Source organism: Mycteria americana, chromosome 19, assembly GCF_035582795.1.
Source record: "Mycteria americana isolate JAX WOST 10 ecotype Jacksonville Zoo and Gardens chromosome 19, USCA_MyAme_1.0, whole genome shotgun sequence".
In the NCBI taxonomy this organism is placed as follows: Eukaryota; Metazoa; Chordata; class Aves; order Ciconiiformes; family Ciconiidae; genus Mycteria; species Mycteria americana.
Window position 1 is genome coordinate 4,504,888 of NC_134383.1, and position 16,823 is coordinate 4,521,710.

Genomic DNA, 16,823 nt, shown 5'->3' on the forward strand with positions numbered 1-16,823 from the left:
ATTTTACTGGCAGGTTTAGATGTGTGGAACTGGAAGCACAACTTTTAAACCAAAGCAATGCCTACCTTTGCAACGCTTATTTTCTGTCTTGATCTGGATTTTTTAATCCAGCAGTAGTTTTATCAGCCAGTGAGACTCTTTCCTTTCAAACCAACTATCTACATTAAACTTTATGGCTTACAGCTCTGTTTTCCAGTAAAACTGATTATATTACGATTAACATAAAAGCTATAGCTTTTATCAATCAAATACACACTAATAGAATGACTTACTTCCATGCACCCGAAAGTTTAATGGAAACAGGTTTTAATAAATTAGAAGAGAAATGCCTAATGTATTTATAATTAACCATTTTGTCCAGTTCACTCAAACCCATGCCTTGCACACAGTTTTTAAACCATATTTCTTATCTTATTAAAGTCAGCTCATTTTGACAGTATTAGTCATTTGCACTAAACGTCGGGCAGTTGCAGAGAAGTGCCAGAAGAGGATCGGCCAAAGCCTTTTTGGAAATCAGGACACGTGGCTCCATCATGAAAAGAGTTCTGCCTACAACAGGGTTGGATAAATCTTGTGATGTTGCTGGACATCACACACCCGGGAGACATAAAAAGCTTTGCTATGCCCCAGATTGCTCCTGAAATAATCAGGCCTGCAAGGGGACACGGGAAACCCAGATTCTGCCACCAGTCCTCTGGGACCTCCTTGACATAGTCATCCCTCCGCCCCGTGCTTCAGTGCCCAGTGAACCTTTCACAACCACCTCACCAATACCCTTCATTCCCCGGACAGCCACAAACCGCACGCAGTGAATTACCTTTCTCTCGTTAAATTTGTTTTGCCAGGATCCCTGCAAGCAGAGCAATGCAAACCTCCCGTGCATGCGGCGGTACAAGACGCAGAGTGATGCAAGACTGTTTTTCCAGGGATTTAAGCAACCTTGCCAATTACTGCACTACAGCGGTGTCCACCAAATACGCTCTGCCTTCCCGAGGGCCTCCCCATCCTGGGGAATTAAATCCTGCAGGCAGTGCACCTGTAGGATCACTGCAGCAGGGGTCCCCGGTGGGGTTACCCCAGGCCCACGCCTCTCTTAACCTTCACCTGCTTCCCCCCGTGTACATCTCTCCCCCCCCACGGATGCTGAGCAAGACGGAGCTGGAGGGGGTGCAAGGCGAAGCACCCCCAGTCCTGCCGCCCACCACTTTCATTTTAGGGACCTGTGAGGTCACCGATTTCTCAGCAGTCACCAACACATAGGAAACGTGAGATGGGGGGAGAAGAGAGCGGAACACCAGAGAGAAGGAAAGGAGGCAGAGACCCCGGCCGTGATGAAGTCATGGTAAATCCGCTCCCCCTGTGCTGAAAAGGGACCGGCTGCACAGCGGCCCCGGCAGAGAGAGGAAGCCAGCACAGACCGCCGGCGCCCACACAGCAAGATGACTTTCACCCGGGTGCTACACGTCGCAGCTCTGTTCCTGATGCAAGGTAAGCGATACGCCTTGTCTCACACGATCTCTCCCCTTTGCGAGCAGTCCAGCTTGCAGAACTCGATTTCCAGAGTTTCAGCACACCACGCTCAAGGCAGCTTTGCTGTTGTTGTTTTCTTGTTGACAATGCCGTATTGTCACCCATTTTCCAAAGCATGCCGGTGCTGAATTCCAGCTGACTCCTAAACCCCGTATGGAGGGGACCAGTGCACCTCCTAGCAGCTGGCGGCGTGCTTGAGATGGCAAAGCACTGGGAAATCGAAAGATTCTCCCTTAAATTTGGACAGTGGACCACTGCGTACTTTCCATGCCTTGGATATCTGTGTATGCATTTGTTCATGTATTGCGTGAAAAGAGGCTAATATAAGAAGTCAGAATAATTTAGAAATCACTTGCAAAGTACTTTGAAAATGAAAAGCACTTTTAATGCTCAATCTCCTTACTCTTACTAGAGGATGTAGCTTATGCCTACTTTGCTAATCTCCTGTCTTTCATACACAGGAGAGTATGAGAGATTCATATTTGACCATGTCAAATAGGGAAAGATTTAAGTAAGGAAAGCAGCAGGATGGCTATCTACAGCTCAGGATTCTTGCAAGCTTCACTCCTGACCCTTGCAGGAGGAACGCACGCACGAGCCCGGTGCTGGCCGAAGCAACACTCCCTCTCCCTTCTTAACAAATGCTGGGGCAGAAACCGTAGCAGTGCGATTGCTGACACTTTGCTAAAACTCTCACGCACAAAGGTATTGTTAACAGAGAACACATCAAATCTCAGTGTCTAAACAGCGACAAAACATTCTGTAATACCGTACGCTTAGGGTATTTTATTACCGCCGATTGTGTTTAACAGAAGCCAGGCCTTAAGGAGATGTCAGTTATGTTGTAGCTGAACTAGCACTTGCCGAGCCCTTTAGACCTGCTCCAAATCGGCGGCTTCCGCTCCGAGCGTACAACCCCTCTTCCCCCAATATTGCCACAGACTCCTGCACGATGAACTTGTACCTGCTGACCGCCAGCTGCTCTTGGCCATCAGAATTAATTCAGACTCCCACTCACAGGTTGGCAGCCACACGTCAAAAAGAACTCATTAAACAGGATGTCTCTATAGGCTACAGTTTTAAAGATAAATCTGAAATGACGCATTGAGTGCATATCACCGCAACAAGTTCTCTGTGCATTTTCTGATGGCTAAAATAACAGCAACCAGAGGCATGAACCATTCTGCTCAGCTGCATCCTGCAGTTTCTAGCAAGAAATTGTTGTCCTTTCTTGCCAAGAAGGGGGATATAGCACTGTATTTGATGCCAGACTAATTTTTCCAGGTAGCTGGGGCACCTGGGATCCACAGGGTACAAGAACCACTGTCCTCTGGAGCTGGCATGGGAGCATCTCCCATGCCCCAGTGACTGTACTGTGGTGGGCTACAGTGGCTTGAAGACCACAGCCACATCAAATTGCCCCCTACACAAGGACAGAAATTTGACCTGTGAGTCATGGTCTGAATGGAGCTGTGGTCTCTCATGGAAATTACATATATGCTGTGTTCTGGGGGCTGTTTTTTTCTGTTTTAGAAAAGCAAGCAACACCCCCACCTTTTCTTGTTCAGTCTTGCTGCTCTCACCTCAAAAGGTGCGACTTGAAAGACCCCACACTGCTGTTAGCGACAGGAAACCGTCACTACGAAAAAATGCAGAAGGGCCCTGTGGAAAACCACAGACAGGGCCCTCTGTGCTACCTTAACAACGTGCACCTCCTGACACAGGTCTTCACAAGTGGAACTCACGCAAGGAAGTTTTCCTCTTCTACCGCTCCGCTGCAAATGAGCCCCATGTGGCACAAGCCCTGAGAAACCAGCGGAGACACTAACCCTAGGAAATGGAGGTGGAATCAAGAGGAAATATAAGCCAAAGGCACTGATGTGCCATATGTGATGGTTTCATATGGCACTCTAATTTCAACAGGGCTTCACCGGTGTCCAGCGATTCGGTTGAACCCGGCCTGTGGCGTCTCCTGGCACCGAGCAGTAAGGACAGACAGCAGATCTGTATTGCACAGCTTCTCCTTAGCTAAAGCAGCATACATTATACTTACGAATTCAGAAGTAAAAATACTGAGATATTACAAGGAATTCTCTTCTATAGGCTTATAGGGTTCAAAGATTAGTTAGTGAAGGAAGAGAAAAAGTCCATGGTGTATTTGCTATTTGTGAAGCCCCAAGCTACATCATGGACCGTTTTTCCGTGCCACCTCTGGCCCAGGAAATGCCATGTGTGCTCAACTCAAGGGTGAGGCATGGGATCCCCCCCATGGGAAACTACTGTCTTACAGGGAGACAAGTCCTTCCTCTGATTTTAGTGATAAAAGATCAGGTCCAGCAAGAATGCCCCACGATAGCTTCATTTCTGGTATATTTTAAAATGTTTTTAAGAAAATGAAAAGCTTTCCTGAAGCCCAGAAAGATTCATTTCCCCAAACCGCAGTGCTCATGTATGCAGCAGGAACTTGCAGCAAACAGCTACCCAGAAAATAAAATCAAAATACACAAAACAGGAATGAAGAATAAAACCCTCTTACTGCCTATTTACTTAACTCTGACCCAGGCACTGCTCTTAGTAATTTCTCCAGGGCATGCTTTTTTCTGGAGAAGGCAATTCATTCCAGGTCATCAAATATTTTCACAAAGTGTATTATATATCTTAGAATGTCTGGAGAGAAAACCACAGTTTACTGCCTGTCTGTAAAATGAACAGGGAGGAGAGAGAATGAAATCTCATTTTAGTAACCAGTGCAGGGCCGGGTTTGCGGATCCTGCCTGGGAAAGAAGTTTCAAGCCAGTTCAAAGCAGCTGCAGCATTACACTTTCTGAATAAAAAAGCCTCATTTTTCAGAGGTGCTGATCATTCACTGCTCAATCAGGTTCAACAGCTCCAGAATGGAACACGGAATAATGAAAATTAATGTTCGTGTTAAGATACAGGGAGAACGTGCATTAAAAGGGTCTGCTATGGCTTTTAATGGGAATTCTTCAATGGCTTGTGTGGAATAACATCCCAGAACTAAATCTGGTTGCGCTGGCAGGTGAAGATCACAAACCTTTGGTACAAGTCTTACCTAGTGACTGTGTGACCTATCTAATGACTGCGATTTATTTATATCAGCAAAAAATCACACTGGCAAGTTTCCTAATGTAGAAAAACCTTTACACCCTTGAAAAAAGAAAGTTGACATATTTGTCTGTGCAAAACATTGTCGCTTTACTTCATGTCACATTTTAATACTTGTTTTTTCCCCTCGTGTCTCGCAGGGGATTTTCCAGGAGCTGGCAGTGAAACCATCACTCTAAAGGAAGGAGAGGACCTAAATCTCCGCTGCACCCTCAGCAGTGACGACCGTTCTGCCCAGCAGTGGTTAAACCCTCGCGGGTTTGCAATTTTTCTGAACAGCCAGCGGGGTAAGTGTGAAAACTGAATACAGCACTTTGCACGTGGGGCTGGAGGGTCACTCAGAAGTGGGCTTTCCCGGCTCCCACCCGTGGCCAGTCTGACTCACCTGCTACCCAACCACTCGCGATGGTTTCACATTCAGCCCCTTTCTGGCAGGAAGCTGATGAAATGGAAACCCCCACAAGAGTGGTCTGGCAGTAGAGCTTTTAGCAGTGAACTGTAGTTACCACCAGCACCAAGAGATTAGCGCAAGAACCCACTCTTGCCTTACAAGAGAGACAGGAGTGGACATGCCTGAAAGCCCTGGGTACTCTTCTGCTTATTGGGGAATTCGATGTAGTGCATCGTGAGAAAACTTTTAGAAAACAAGCAGTGATTTCCAGTATGTGCCGACAAAGCCAAAGTTACAATTATTGTGTTCCCTTCCACTCTCGACACCTCATGCCTCTCTGGTCCTTATCTCTCCTCTTGTTGGTCCAAATTTGACAGCTCTGCAAGATGAGGACTGCCTTAGTCTTCTCCATTTGTACAGTGCCTAGTCAGCATCCCTGCTTGTTAAAGCCTTTAGGCTTTAATGATAATAAAGACTGCAGTTTATCCAGATGACATTGGGTACCCAACTCCCATTGAAACTGCACAGGAACCTCAGCCACCAGGTCTTGCCACTTGCATCAAACCAGCCCACTAATATTTCCCACAGGTATTGCCAGTATTTCTAAATGGAAAATGTCGTGAGTAACTGTTGCTCCTATTTACTCTGTTACAAGAGCAAGTGGGATGAGTGTTCATTAGCAATTTTAATGACTCACACGTATACATTAGGAACTGCTTCCTGTGGACTCCAGGATCCCAAGTTCAGTACAATGCATGTGAACCATTAGATTCAAATGGGATCCAAATAGGAACTGTTTCCTGTGGACTCCAGGATCCCGAGTTCAGTACAATGCATATGAACCATGAGATTCAAATGGGATCCAAAAAAACTCAGTGCTGAGCCACCGACAGCTAATCAATATGGGAAACAGAACTATTGCAATCTGCTCTGTGCTGCTTTGACATCCAGGCCTCCAAAAACCACAGCAGGCTATGGCAGGGGTCCCTCTCTCCTGTTGCAGTCTATTAGTCCAATCGCACCCAAGAACGGCAAGACCTAGGAGGAATTCCCCTCTCCATCAGTTATCTCTATTTTTGACATATATGTATGTTCTCAGTATTTTACACCATAGAGGTAGATGAGAGTAGCAAGAATCCCTTCATTTATGCGAGTTCTCTACGGCGTCTCCATCTTTTAATGGCTCTAGCCCTTTTGATGCTTAAAGTTTTGCTGAGTTGACACAGCAGTTTAATAAGGTTAGGGAAAGAACGTATCCACTGGTATCTATAGGAGCAGACTCTAACCTGAGCGAACTAAATCACCTGAGAATTCAGCCCATAGTTTCAACATCCCACAATTATTCTTCAGTAAGACACATGATATAACACCCACAAGGACTAGAGTTTGCAAAGCCTTTGGATCCTTGGTAAGTCAGACACACTGAATTTTTTTCCTTTTACAACACAGAAGAAAACAGTCCTCATTTAGAGAGAAACCAAGAAACCATTACGCATGGGCATTTTCATTTTTTATTCTGAATCACCACTGTGAATCTCTGTCACATTGCTTCTCCGATAAACCACTTCGTGAATCAGTTCCCTCCAGTCTCATTGTAGCTAAAAATATGACAAGCTAGCTACAAGTCTTACATCATGGTGATTTCAAAATCCTTTAATATTTAATCACCATAAATTATAGTACCGCTGTGATTTTCTCCCAACTCTGCATTTTTACAAGACCTCAGCTAAAAAATTAAAAAGACAGTTATGGAGGTCTTTTTCTCCCTAATGACTGATACACAACCCCAGTTTCAGTTCAATTTAAGGGCAGAAAGTTACACTTTCTGTGCTGTGATTGTGGGAAAAGTCCATGTGACTTGCTGGCCTGACCCTGAGGACTCCCGTGGGTCAACCAGCAGGAGGAATGAAGCAAAGACTAGAAAGTCGAGAGAGAGAAAGGGGACTGTACAGCAGAGTACAGATATCCTAGGAGATGGTCCCATTAAAATCAAGGTAATTAGGCAAGGATAGAAGAAGCGAAACAGCCAATTAATAAGCAGTTAATAAAGAGGTGTGTGCTGACCATAGCGTTCCTTTACATATCACAAAATACACCCAAATGAGGAAGGGAAAGGTCCTCAGTTCATGCACCTATACTCTATATTCAAAGGTCATATTACTTTTCTGACCATGTATCATGTCCTCACACCCCAATGTTTACTTATATTTATCCATCTAGACACTTAAAGAACCCAAATTGCTATAATACCTGGGAACACAGGAACAAGACCCTCTGAAAATAAAAGCAAGAAAACGCATGACATTTTCCCTGCCGGCAGCACACATCCCCTTCGGCAGTTCACTGCTGCCTCTGTACTAGCACAGCACCGGCTAGAAATGCTTTGTGCTAGAACTGCTCCCTTACGTCAAATGTTGATGTATTAAAAAAAGCATTACAGAAAACGATCCTCATTCATTACCGCTTTGATTATCTGTCTTCTTCTTATGTACCATCACGCATAGCATGCTGGGTTTTATTTTCCTTACAGCTTTAAGAGATCAGAGGTACAAACTTACCCATTATTCAAAGGATGAATTATCCATCCAACTGTCTAACGTAACGGTGCACGATGAAGGCGTATATAAATGCTTCTACTACGGCATCCCGTTCAAAAGCGAGAACAAGACTGTTAAGGTATTAGGTAAGTTCCTTCGCCTCCTTTGCTCCAGAGGAGCTCCTCAAATCCAGACCTGCATTTTTGCATGCAATTGTACGGTACTTAACACAAGATAATCCTGGTCTTAAATCAGTCCCCCCAAATAATGCTATGTATGCAGCCATTCATAAAGCCAAGTAGAAAGAGGTACTATAACTGATTCTAAATCTTCTTGCTGCAGCTGCTCCTTCTAATCCAGTACTGGACGTATCCCGAGACACAGAAAGAAGCATTACACTGTCTTGCTATACCCAAGGATGTAAACCACAGCCCCGGATTACCTGGCTGTTGGACAATGGGATAGAGCTCCCTGGTAAGTGTTAAAGAACCACGGATTGATTACTAACAATTTCTTCTTAACAGCCTTGGGCATGTTTAAAAATACTGGAGGGTGAAACACCTTCTGCAACACATCAGCTGGGACTACCACTCATCCTCCACTCATTTAGTACACTTTGGTCCCCACGGTGCCGGTTTGGAGAAAAGTCAGCACTAAATTCCAGTGTTTGTGCAAGGGAGAGGGCTCATCTGCTGTGCTTACATTCAGTGCAGAACAACACCACTTGGCACCAAAATCCCGTGAGAGTCTGGAGTGAAATTCCACTGAGATAAAATGAAACCAAAACTCCGGAGGCACAATTTTCAAAGCCCAAGTATAAAGTCATGTTAACAAATCCATGATAACTATTTCCACGTTGTGACCAGAGGACAGATTTTCCCCAGCTTTGCTGAGCAGCTCACACAGACCAGCAGCCTTTCGCTCTCATTAATCTGTTCAGAGCCAGGCAGCTCACGAGCAGAAGCAAGAAGAGAGCTCAGGAAACACAGCCCACGCCGCCCTGTGAGGCTCTCCCCAGTGAGAGGTCTGCACACATCTGGGTGGACGCACGGGAGGAGGAACAGAGCCATCACGTAGCTCAGTTTAACTTGTGTACTATATAAATAGCTGCTTTGAAGGCCTTGTGCTAATAATAACCACCTTATTAGCTGTAACTATAGCACAGTGGAGAGGAAAAGCACGTCCGTATCAAAGTGTGAGGAAAATACCCATAGATGCAAATGTATTTCTTTCATGTATTAACAAGCTCTTATTTGTATTTTGTATCATCAAGCATTCAAAGCTTAGCCTGTAATCCCCCCCTGCCGATGCCTTTTTTAACTAAGAGCTCTAGAAAACAACAGAGAAGCATGCTAGCCTGAATATAGCTAGAAATCGAGACCAAAGAAAGAAATCCAGGCTGCCAGGTGCACGGGCATTAATGCAACCGCATAAAGCCCTATGCTTAAAGGAATTGCACTCAGGGGAAGTAGCATAGCTGGTTAAGTGAGCCACATGAAAGCCAGGGCAGAGAGCTATCTGTGATTGCAGGGGGAAAGGTGCTCCGGAGCAGCGCATGGGTCTTGGAAAAGCAGGTTCTAAAATCCTGCACGTCTTTGGGAAGAGCTGGGCTGCGTGTGACTGTAAGGGCTTGGGGGAATACCAGCTGTGAAGTTATGAAGAGCTCAGGGAAGCAATACATCACCTCTAAGTTTTTACATACATTTTTCCTGGCGTTCCTCTAAAAACAGGGGTTTCCTTAAACTTGAAACAACCTCAGTTCTGGCCTGATAAAGTACATTACTCATAACATCACACAACACAACTCAAACACGAACACCTCCCACAAGACATAAAGCCAACCATGCGTTTCTCCACTTATTTCAACAAAAACCTATGCTTACCTTTATCTCCTGCTTGCCTTTGCAGCACTAACCCAGTCAGGCATTCGAGCAAGCCCCAGCAGGGAGAACTGCCTCACCTGCCCCCTCGCGCCCCACGGGCACTGGGAATGCAATCAAGCACCCCGGGCCTGGGCTGGGGCTGGGTGCCTGGTTTCATCTGGGGCTGGTTTTCAGAGGAAGGAATATTTGCATGAAGAGGTGCCGATTTCACCAGGCAGCCTGCTTGTGGCAGACACAATATGTTTGAAAGGAAAAAATAACTGTTCTCATTCAGCGTTTCTCAAACTTTCTGCATGTGCCTTGCCTTTTTTTTTTTTTTTTTTTTTTTTTTTGCAGGTGACTGTCTTTGAGCAGCACTCCTTTCTCCCCCTTCCATTCTCAGCTTTAATCACTTACTGCAAATATTTATACTAATTACAAAATAGCTAATACATCTTAATTACTGGCAGCACCTCAGTCCCACCAGGGCTCAGCAGGGGCGAACCAGCTGTAATTACTGAGCTGTTGCTGACAAAGATTATTTCCTTCCTAGCAAAAACACTTTGAAATCCTTTTGAGCTCTTACATGACCCTGCTGGGAATAGAAAAGAGGGTTGAGCAATACTGGTCTGTGTGATACAGCAAGTTATCTGTAAAGGCTAATTTAGAAACAAGAAATTTTTTTCATTTAAGAAATAATGGTGTTACCAAGGGTAACAGATCAAGAGAAAGCATCAGTTTGTTTCCAGAGAACCTCTACATTATAAACAGACAGTAGAAATTATTGTGCCACTGTGGGCATTTAAGGTAAACATCTGGAAAAAGCTCCCTCTCCACCAGAGCTATTCAAACACGTCTCTTTGTGTCGCATGAAATACATCTTTATTTTTCCATATCGTATAAATGAGTAGCAGTCAGTATTACCTAGAGGACTAGGAACTACATCAGACAAGTTACATGGCGCGCTCTAATTCATTACAGCAAGGCAATTAATCTTTGCATTTAACTTCCCCCGGCTGCAAAAGGGGAAGAGTCAAACCTGCATTGTAGGCATGATGGAGGACTTGTACAGGATTCAATAGAGTTGTACCAATGTTTATTTATTGCGAACGTAAATAATTGCACATCAATACAAATTTAACAACATCTTTTTACCTTTGGGGTGACAAATCCACAGCTACTAAGACACAAATTCAATGCCCTTGGACATCACACAGCAGAATCAGAACTTTTTTTAGATCTCGGTTGTGCTGCAAAAGGGCAGGTCCTTGCCCCGAGGCTCCCCGCTGCGGGCCCTGCGTGGCTGTGGCACGCAGCAAAGCAATTTATTCCATTCAGTAAAGACCAAAAGTGCCAGTGGGTGTTTGGACATTTGGCCGCGGTCCTACAGGGCGCTGCAGGGGAATTTCCCCGTGCGAGTCATGAAACCGTGCAGAGGCTTTGGGTTGAGCGCAGGAGGTGCAGCGAGGTCTGCACTTAAACAACTGCCGAGGAAGAAAACATGACCTTGCTGCCTTTGGGCTCCCATGTAATCCATTTACACAATGAACCACTTGTGCACAGTAATCAGGTGCTGCTTTAGCACAGCAAAGTAATGCAGATCGCGCCTGGAAGGTTTTTCATTAAATTGCTCTTGACTAGAAAGCACTTAAATGTTTTCTTCCAATGGGTGTATAGGTGACACTAAGCACAAGTTAGAAGCTGATGGGAAGAAATGGACCACAACCAGCACGCTGACAGTCCTCGCCTATGGGCCCAATTCAACAGCCAGCTGCATCATTCGCCACCAAGCGTTAAGAGAAGAGAAGCGGATGGTGTCTTTCCGGTTTGAGGACCTCCCTAAGACGGGTACTGCCGGCTCCTTCGCCAGAGCCTATCCCATTTTACCCCTCTGAAGTGGTGAAAGTTATGCAGATGCAGATGCAAAGCTGAAGCCCATAGTCTACTGCCCCATGTGTGGAATCTGTTTTTAAATGAGAGGGCTACCTGGGGCAAAAGAACTACTCCAAACTAAGATTTTGGGGCTTTTTCCTGCTTCTTAACTACCTTAAAATTCATTAAGCATTAAGTCACAGCAGCCCAGGCACGTCAGTTCCCCAATGCTGCTGCTAGAATTCAGGTGATGTTTGTCCTAAAGCTTTAAAGATAACTCAAAATTTATGTTCTCAACAAGCTGTGAGCTTCCCATGTCTTCTGTGTATCAGACACATCCACCTGGAAAGCTAGCAGGGTGTAAATATTGTAAATTAACACTGAAGCTGCTTGCCTAATAATTCTCAGAGTAGAGTTTGCCTTCTGCCTATTTACTCATCTTTAGGATGGATCTAATTACTCTTACTTCATTCATCCTTAGATTGCTTGATTCAACAAATGCTTATGAAGTGCTCTGAAAGTTGTACTGTTGTTGGGTTTTTTCAGTGGCAAAAACAAAACCTGCACCCGCTGTGCTAGAGGTGGATACACGTGTCTCTGAGAACGAGCGATCTACAGGTAGGCATTAACTGCTTGGCCTCTTTTCAATTAACGCACAGGTCAGATAAACACAGCATCTATCACCAGTTGCCATCAGCACTGAGGGACATTTTGCACAGCCTTCAGAACTGCTTTGTTTTTTTCCCCAGTGACCGCAGCAATGTCAGACCTGAACAGCAGCACAGCCTCCGCTCCAAGCTACCCACAGCATACTGGTAAGGGTTTCACTTTCATTTCTTCCCTGATTTCATAGCGTTAAATATATTCAGAGGACAGAGAAGCTGAAGGTGGGAGGGTAGGACTGTAAGTCTAACCACTGATCAGATGGAGCACCCAAACAGTCCGGGGCATGGAGCATACAGGGCAGGTTTCATTTTTCAAGGATGAGTTCAATGGCAAAGTGTGTCTTCTGATTTTTGTCTTGTGTTTGGGGGGCTCCTTTAGGATCCGAACAACCAACCGTCCCTTCTGCAGTACCAGAGGCTCCAGTAGTTACCAGCTCAGCATCAACACCAACCCAGCAAAACCTCCAACCAGATGTCACATCTACTTGTAAGTTTGGTCTTAGTTACATAAATTTACCAAACCAGGACAGAAATGCTACCGAGAACAGCGTTACATTCCACGTTACAAAGAAGCGCGTAACATAAAACACAGCCTTCCTTGCTTGTGCGGGGAGCCCTCGGTTTTACGGCCATGAAAGCAAAGTCTCTCTCGTCAGATGCAGAAGAACATCAGCGTTAGCTGCAGCAGCCAGACCACTATCGCAGCACGGTGGGAGGCCAGGCTGGGATTTCTCTGGACAGTTGCACTAGGTGGCACTGTGCAATAACAGTTATCTGCGCATATTGCAGGCTGCAGGTTGCGGTTCTTGAACTGAGGAGTTGTTTCCAGCAGAAGAATTAAGAGCTCCACTGCCCAAATCTGTTGGCCAAAACCCACCAAGGTGGGCAGATGTGCCTGCTTAGTGTGACAGGCCCTGCAGTGAAAAATCAATTGGCTGGTTTAGATATACATGAACTCTTTGTTTATATTTGTTTAAAAGTGCTACATCGGTGATTACAAATGTCACCGAATGGCTACATCCTGATAAACAATTCGTACAGCTGTTGATAAACAATTCGTACAGATGCTGATAAACATACATTGAAAGCTTGACTTTTAACAGGACTTTCACTAGGTGTGCTGACATATCTGATAGGGAAGAAAATCTCTTATGAACGTAAAGTTTTGGTAGACACAGAACACATTATCATTTCAGTCTTACAAATCAATGTTAATTATACAAAGATACATTGTCTGCGTGTGTTAAGAAAGTCAGAGCTCACCTCTGTTTCCACAGGGTCCGAAGCAACGCCAGCTGCTGCAGAAAAGGAAGAACTGGCTGGTTCGTCGAGTTACCGTGTCCCCAATGGTACAACCCTGCGTCATCAGACGTGGGTGGCGGTGGCAAAGGACAGGGATTCTCACACTGGGTGACAGCAATGCTGTGAGCTGTGAAGACAGTGAAAGAGTGGTCAGGGATATGAATACCAGAAAAAATACCTGCTTTAAGGAAAAGGACACATGCTCATTCCTGGTTTTGCAAGCAAGCAAAGCAAACCGAGGGACAGGGAAAGCCCCAAAATGACCAAAGAGTCAAAGCTCAGCTTTGTTTTAATTTGGCTGTAAATGGGAACCATTGAGTTCAACAATGTGTAAGAGACTCTGAGGATTTTCTGTTCATAAAGCTTAGGTGGTCTTCAGATTAAAACAAAATACAGCGTTAAGGAAGCGAGCACAGAGCTTTAATTCAAGGGCTCCAGAAGTCCCTTTCTGCTGCAGTACCAGGTGCCCTGGACTTCAAAGCTGCTGGGAAAATATGCATTTCTTAAACATCCCTTTGCCCTTCAGAGAAATACTGTTCTTCTTTCCCTTCCTCCAGGGACTGAAACAGCATTCAATGGCAATGTCACAGAAGAGGAACTTTCCAGGACAGAAGCCTCACTATCAAGTGAAAATGTAACTGCGGTTTCCATCATCACCTTCGGTACGAACTCTCTAATGACAGCTTCCAAACATGCAATGAGCTTTCTTACACCAAGCTGGTTCTCTCTGACCGCATATCCACCTCCAAACCTTTTGTCAGTGCACTAGGGTAACGTTGGCTTGCAATCTTGGGGAGAGACCACAGAAACATGACCATTTTTATCATCTAGAAAAAAGCTAAATTTTACTGTTTGTTGTGCCAGAGCACGAGTCCACTGATTTCAATCAGTTGTTCTTGTTCACACAAGAAGAAAAAATTTGACCTCACATCCTAAAATTAAGTCCAATAAGGTGACTTCTGCTCTCCCACCATGTTCGTCTAGCTTGGTCCAGGATATATCGTTCCTGTCTTAATTACCAGAGCTCACAGGAAGGTATTTAACAACACAAACATACACCTGCCTCTTTTACAGAGCAAGATCTGAAATCTGAAGGCATCAAAAAGAAGGAGAATAATCTCTTGCTGCCGATCTTGGTGGCTGTTCTGATTTTCATGCTGCTCATCATTGTCCTGCTTTTTATGAGGAAGCTGAAAAAAGCTCATGGAGTGTGGAAGAGAGGTGGGTGATGGCCCTGTCCGAGCAACTGCTGACGCTGCTTTATTCAGAGGGGCTGGAGAGCTAATGAGCCCTTTAAGCATAGACGAGACACGGCTCCTCCAGCCACCGATTAAATGTTCTTCTCCCATAGACAGTGATTGTGACTTCTTGCAAACATCTATCGAAGAGTCCCTGTAAACTGACGGCCTCAGGCCACGCTTCAACTGACACGATGTGCCACAAAAGCCAATGAAATTGTTGTCTTAAGCATATCTCTTAGATTGGTCAGGATGATTGCACCCCCATTTTATGACTAGTCTCTCAGGATTTTTATGCTCAAGACAGAGAGTGAGGAAGAGTCATGGAAAAATCTCATCATATTAATTTCATTTGTTTTCTGCGCAGAAAATGATGTTTCAGAGCAGACGCTGGAGAGTTACAAATCCAAATCTAATGAAGACAGTCCAGGCCACGAGACGAACGGGCACGGTAAAAAGCTTTGACCAACATAAACTAACTCCTGTTAGAGCATTGCCACTGACCGCAGCCAGAGCAGATTGCAGTCAATCTTACTACACAGAGATATTTGCAAATTGCATGTTTTAAACCTGAATATTCTAAACCCAACCCTTTCATACCCAGAGGTCCGCCACAGATTTATACCTTCAGCAAGAGTGATGCAGAGCCATACAAAATGAAAATCATTGCTTTTTATTTGATAGGTTAGACTGGATAATCACAATGGATTTATCTAGTTTCTAAATATAATCTACTGAAACACTATTAAAAACAATATGCGTGGTATGTACCAGGAATGCTACTATTGTTAAACTGTCCTGAATGGCTCTTACCTGATTTCACCACCAACAAAACACCGGTGCTTCATCGGTCCTGTCCTCAGCCAGTGACTACAGATGGAGACAGGTCTGTCAGCCTCCTCAGCTGGGCTATTTCTGCTCCACACTTGGACTTTTGCCTAAACAAAGGCAGCTTTCGGCAGGTGAATAAGCCCACGTGGCAAAAATGGGGGAACTTTGCCGACAGCTTTCAACGTGAGTTTATTGCAGCACCTAAACGGCATTAAAAGAGAAAGTGGCTCATAATTATCGTCAAAATATTTTCAAAACTTCCCTTCTTTTTCAAGTATTTTTAAACACAAAATATTTAAACCATGCAGGTACCCCCCTCCTTTACAAAATCAGTAATAAATGTGTGTTTATCTTTCAGTTGTCAATCAGAAGTCCAACGTGCAATATGTAACAGAAGGATATGTGGAAACAACGCAGAAGAACCCAAGAGACAAAAACATTGCAGTAAGTGAGGAACTGTTTGGATGTGGAAAGGAAACGAATGTATAGCAATGGCAAATCTGTACAACGTGCAGAAACACCACTGTTTCCTGATATTTATATTACAGCGTTCAGATATCAATATGATTTCAAGGAGCAGAAGTACAAACAGCTACCCTCAATCCAAAAGCCAATTTGGACTGCTTTTCCTGAAGCAGTGGGACGGGTAGATGGGACCAGTGCTCCTGGAAACCTATTAGCAATGAACACTCTGATTGACCTGTAATCCTCAGAGGATTTAATTAGCCACTGCCAGAAATAGAACTCATCGATCCCACCTCAGGTCCTATCAGCAGTTAGAGTCCTGGCAAGGGAACATGCAATTAGCCCCGAGGACCGCAGGATACCAGGATATTAATGTAATGCTTCGGCCACCTCCTCTGCAAGCACAGGACTGAGCAGGAAACCCTGGGAGGTGCAAACCAGCTGGGACTTGTGTTATCTCATTCGGACCCCAAACCCGGACATCCAGCTGTATTTAACCAAGCAGGAAACACCCTGATGTCCAAGGTGTTTAAAAAAACCAAAGGTTGTCCCCCTTGCTTGGGCTTCAGCCTCCGTTTCTCACCCGTACAATGATACCATCGCTCTCCTCTGCGCACGACTGCATCAGCACCGGTCTGCAAGGGGCTCTGAAACCATTTGGGAGCTACTGCTGTGCGGTCTCCCACACGGCATAAGCTGCCAGGGGAGTTACTGACAGCATGGCAGTCTTCGAACAAGGGGTTGGCAAAGGTGAAGCGGAAGGGCAGCGTTACGTGTGGGACTCCCCAAATCCAGGGACAAAGGCACTTGCCTGCCGGTGGGCAAGCTAGGAGAAGCGCCGAGACATTACGTCTGCAGAGCCCCGTGATGCCATCACCGGGAACCTTTTCTGCTGCAGAAAGATAAAACTGAATTGCTAAAATAAAGGAAATTTGCATTACAACAGAAAGCTGTATTTATTTTTCTCATTAGAGATGACTATTTCTCACTAGAAGTAGGAAAAA

The 16,823-nt window shown here is 44.9% G+C and overlaps 1 protein-coding gene and 1 long non-coding RNA gene across 2 annotated transcripts; one reads left to right on the top strand and one right to left on the bottom strand.

Moving 5' to 3' along the window:
* The first annotated feature begins 1,439 nt into the window (after positions 1 to 1,439).
* On the top strand, positions 1,440 to 15,940 carry CRTAM (cytotoxic and regulatory T cell molecule). Its single transcript, XM_075521107.1, has 12 exons — positions 1,440 to 1,488; positions 4,797 to 4,943; positions 7,578 to 7,730; positions 7,927 to 8,058; positions 11,124 to 11,294; positions 11,865 to 11,936; positions 12,068 to 12,133; positions 13,261 to 13,332; positions 13,843 to 13,947; positions 14,360 to 14,506; positions 14,891 to 14,974; positions 15,713 to 15,940. Exons 1-12 carry the CDS (start codon positions 1,440 to 1,442, stop codon positions 15,841 to 15,843), a joined length of 1,329 nt encoding a protein of 442 aa, XP_075377222.1. The 3' UTR covers positions 15,844 to 15,940.
* On the bottom strand, positions 10,350 to 16,687 carry LOC142418772 (uncharacterized). Its single transcript, XR_012778390.1, has 4 exons — positions 16,403 to 16,687; positions 15,337 to 15,555; positions 13,247 to 13,412; positions 10,350 to 12,897 (listed from the first exon to the last, which is right to left on the bottom strand). It is a non-coding gene; the product is annotated as an uncharacterized LOC142418772 (long non-coding RNA).
* Positions 16,688 to 16,823: the final 136 nt, after the last annotated feature.

What these genes read in the sequence shown, in the direction of transcription:
- CRTAM (XM_075521107.1), top strand. Translation starts at nt 1,440, where the DNA reads ATGACTTTCACCCGGGTGCTACACGTCGCAGCTCTGTTCCTGATGCAA. An exon ending in TGAGGACCTCCCTAAGACGG is followed by an intron (nt 11,295 to 11,864) that starts GTACTGCCGGCT and finishes GGGTTTTTTCAG; the next exon opens with TGGCAAAAACAAAACCTGCA. An exon ending in GGTTTCCATCATCACCTTCG is followed by an intron (nt 13,948 to 14,359) that starts GTACGAACTCTC and finishes CCTCTTTTACAG; the next exon opens with AGCAAGATCTGAAATCTGAA.